Below are 4338 nucleotides of genomic sequence, written 5' to 3'. Positions count from 1 at the left end.
GCAGTCAGACATCCTTAGCACTGTCACAGAGGTGGAAGAGGCTCCCACCACTGCCACTGCATTTGCCAGCCGTGAGCCCAGCTTCTGGCTGAGCAGTGCTCCCCCTGTGGGAGTGCACTTACCACCAGGGGGCAGCTACTGTGTTGAACATATGCCCCTTTGTAGTCAGTGTGTGTCATAGAGACCTGTCATTCCGCTGTTTGATTGATTTTCTTATTAGCCTTTTATCATATAGGATTAAACAGTATATTAGACATGTACTGTATATAAGAAAGGTTTGAAAAGGGGAATCATTTGGCGGTCTGGAATGGATTAATTAAATTTATATTATTTTTAATGGGAAAAATTATTCAGTTTTCAAACCACTTCTTGAACAGCCTTCTGGAACAAATTAGTTCGAGAAAGAGGGATAGAGAGCCAGAAACATCGATGAGAGAGAAACATCGATCAGCTGCCTCCTGCACACCTCCTACTGGGGATGTGCCCGCAACCAAGGTATATGCCCTTGACCGGAATCGAACCTAGGACCTTTGAGTCCGCAGGCCGATGCTCTATCCACTGAGCCAAACCGGTTAGGGCTCCACTGTATTTTACAAATAGATTTACTGAGCCATTTAATGAAAGTGATTATTTGAAGTGCACACTTTTCTAGAGGATTTTAAGGCTTAGAGATATTATTCTGAATAATATAACTGCCTTTCTAACATTTAGGTTCAGATACTTACTTGTGAGGGTTTTTTGTTATAAATCTGAATATTTGCACCTGTTGACAATTATTTATAGGTTTATGAATCACATGAAACACCATTTGGAACTTGAGAAGCAGAACAGTGAGAGCTGGGAAAGCCACACCACCTGCCAGCACTGTTACCGTCAGTATCCTACACCATTCCAGCTGCAGTGTCACATTGAGAGTACACACACACCTCATGAGTTTTCTAGTAAGTCACAGTTTTACTGAAGTGCTAAGCATCAATTATTTTGATCATATAAACTATGAGGGATCCTTAAGAACTCTGATAGAAAAATAAGAAATAGACTTTGTAGTTTGAGGGCAAAGTTGAAAAGCAAATTTTAACTTGCAGAAACTTTTCAATAAGATTACTTAAGTTGAGATCCCTCTTATAAATAGGGCATATCTCCTGTATTATGTGTAAGGGGTAAGCTAAAAACCAGTCCCTGGTTTGAAAATATGAAATCAATGATCTTGATTTATACTCTAATAAGAAAGATAACTGCAATGAAAGTTGAAATCACAGTGTGGAGTTAGATAGCTTGGACTCAAATTCCAGTTCTGCCTTTTAATACAACTGCGAGATCTCAAGCAAGTTACCTAAACTTTTTGTACTTCAGGTTCCTCATCTGAAAAATGGGAATAAAAATAGCAGTACCTCTCTCAACTATGGAATGGGAATTATTAAGTAAGCTAATATAAGTAAAGTCCTTACTACAGCATTAACAGAGTTAACTATAGAATTATTGGAACCACCATCACTGTTACTATTATTGCTTGTTGCTATTGTTATAGATGTACAAAATAAACCTTTTATTTATATACATCCTTAAAATGATGTAACATGTGTTTTTCTAATTTCAGCGATTTGTAAAATCTGTGAATTATCATTTGAAACAGAACATACTCTTTTACAACATATGAAGGACACTCATAAACCTGGTGAAATGCCATATATTTGCCAGGTACATACACATTTTATTGTCTACTTAGCTGTTAGTTTAATTATCATGTGCCATGAAATAGTATTTTATTATTTTTTAACCATTTAAATAACACAAGTTACTAAATTGAAGACCCTCTTCAATCATAAAAACTCCCTTGGTTTAACTCATGTATGTGTGGGTGGTGGGTTGGATTTGGCCTGTGGGTCATAATTTATTGACCCCTATACTAGAAAAACAAAATACCCTGCTAGAAAAAGACAAACATAATGACTTTTTTACTAAGTAGGGAAAATAAAGACATGCGAGAGAAATAGTAAATGCTGTTAGTTATGGGAAACTCAACTAAATACTTTGTGGCTGCTATTTTTCTAGAATTTGAAGTGGTTCCCAATAAGATAGCAAGATAAAGATAAATTGCCTCTATCATATTCTGGATGTTATTTAAAATCCAAAGAAGAGAATACTCTCATTTTATATAGCAGGATAAGCTTTATAGGACAAGAGGTGTCAGAGTTTGAATGATACTTTTCTGTTTCAAAGATCATCATTATTATTTGAAGTAATAGGATTCTTGATTGTATAGGCAGCAAAGATGAATTAGAACGTAATGTTCCTCTGAACAAATGATTTATCATTGCTACTTTAATGTAATTGCATATCAGTTATACATTCAAGTTAAACTAAACCTTCTTTATATTTCTAGGTTTGCCAGTTTAGATCATCAACATTTTCTGATGTAGAAACTCATTTTAGAACATCCCATGAAAACACAAAGAACTTGCTGTGTCCATTTTGCCTCAAAGTTAGTAGAATGGCAACCCCCTACATGAATCATTACATGAAACATCAGGTAAGATTTAGCAGTTCTTATTTTGTCTTAGTGAAAAAAATATATATTTTTTTTTTCTTAGATCATTGGTTAGATTTGTTCTAGAAGGAAAGCAAAGTTGTTCCAAACGACACAATTTACAATTTATACTGAATTACTTATGAAACTTCCACTTTTTTTACTTGTCTCCTTCCTCATGATGTGGCTCATGAAAGTGAAAATTCTGAAGTGTAGGTAGAAATATGAAGCCTAGAGTAGAGGAGAAGAGGGAATGTGAGTGGAATATTTAGGTTGGATATTTCGGGGGTCTAAGAATGTTGAGAATGGAAATGATTTTGAAGGTAATCAGGGGCAGAGAAAAGGATAAGTATGAACCGAGGAAGATATAATTGAGGACTCATAGTCTTCTCTTTCCTTTTTCTCTTCAAACGTTATTTCCTATTTCTGGCCCATTTTTTATTATGAGAAGACATGTGGTTCTCATCAGTGACCTGGAACAGTCTCTTGTAGCCATCAGTGATAAAGGAAACAGCAATGAGACTTTTTCTAGAATGTGAACTATGCCAGAGAGTTACATTTAGGTAATAATGTTTCCTGGATGACTTGCCAGTTCTGCTATGTAATTTCTCAGATACCAGTATTAGTGCTTTCATCTTTCCTTTGAATTATCATTTTATGCTTGCTTGTTCTTTTCCTGACACAATTAGACCATCTTTTATTTGGGCTGAAAAAATTTTAAATTAAATTTGTTGGGGTGCCATACAGGTTTCTAGTGTACATTTCTGATACATGATCTGAATATTGCATTGTGTGGCCACCATCCACAGTCAAATCGTCTTCCATCACTATATATTTGCCCCTCTTTGAAGTAAATCTATTCTTGAGTGTTTGAAAGAGCAATGGTACCTTTGCCAAAATCAGAAGCAGTCAGTGAATTCCCTGAATCTGATTAATCAAGTTTTGTAATCAAATTTTGTCTTCTCACTGATCAGCTTATTACATTTTCTTAGTATTGATTACACTGTCATGGCCAATTTATTCCACATCACTGCTAACATTGCCTTTAGTTCCAGTCATTAGATAATCATGAAATCAACTTGTAGTTGTTAATTACAAAAAAAAATCATAAAAGTAGCATATCCAAATACATTTAGGATCACTTATGTTATGACTGGGATGGTACCAACATGCTTATTTTTTTTTTATCCTGATATGCCACCTCATCCTTAAGAACATCTGGCAAAATCTTTCTGTTCTAGGCCTAGCCAGTTTGACTCAGTGGATAGAGTATCAGCCCTCAGACTGAAGGGTCCTGGGTTCAATTCCAGTCAAGGGCATGTACTTGGGTGGCAGGATCGATCCCTGGCCCTGATTAGGACATGGGCAGGAGGCACCCAAGCTATGTGTCTCTCTCACATCGATGTTTCTCTCTCTGTGTCTCTCTCCCTTCCTTCCACTCTCTAAAAATCAATGGAGAAATATCCTTGGGTGGGGATTAACAAAAAAATCTTTCTATTCTAAGGTTTCTCCACCAAGGTTCCATCAGATGTTAAGAGAGGTTCTGCTCTAAAATTGTCTCCAGAAAAAAAGGAGATTCATTAAATGGCTAGATTTACAAAATTAATATTTTTAAAAAATAATATGTTAAGAGCTTTCAATATGCTAAAAAAATAATAAATCTCCAAGCAAGGGATATTGCACATATTTTTCCCAAAAGTTATTTGACCATTGAACCTTTTATTTGTGCAATATCTATTAACATTTCTTTTTTTTAATTTCTTTATTGGTTAAGGTATTACAAATGTGTCTCATTTCCCATTAAACCCCAA

General features: G+C 35.4%; 1 protein-coding gene across 3 annotated transcripts in view; it reads left to right on the top strand.

The window, feature by feature from the left end:
- ZNF280C (zinc finger protein 280C) overlaps positions 1-4338 on the top strand; it is a 47461-nt gene that overhangs the window by 26732 nt on the left and 16391 nt on the right. For all 3 annotated transcript variants that reach the window (XM_014544965.1, XM_014544966.1, XM_005872735.2), the window contains 3 exons: positions 784-941; positions 1598-1698; positions 2384-2530. In XM_014544965.1, the coding sequence (XP_014400451.1) occupies positions 784-941; positions 1598-1698; positions 2384-2530 (406 nt within the window). The remainder of the gene's footprint in view (positions 1-783; positions 942-1597; positions 1699-2383; positions 2531-4338) is intronic.

Source organism: Myotis brandtii, unplaced genomic scaffold, assembly GCF_000412655.1.
Source record: "Myotis brandtii unplaced genomic scaffold, ASM41265v1 scaffold39, whole genome shotgun sequence".
NCBI lineage: Eukaryota > Metazoa > Chordata > Mammalia > Chiroptera > Vespertilionidae > Myotis > Myotis brandtii.
The sequence above is the reverse complement of the archived record's forward strand: the minus strand, read 5'-3'. Positions and strand labels throughout refer to the sequence as shown.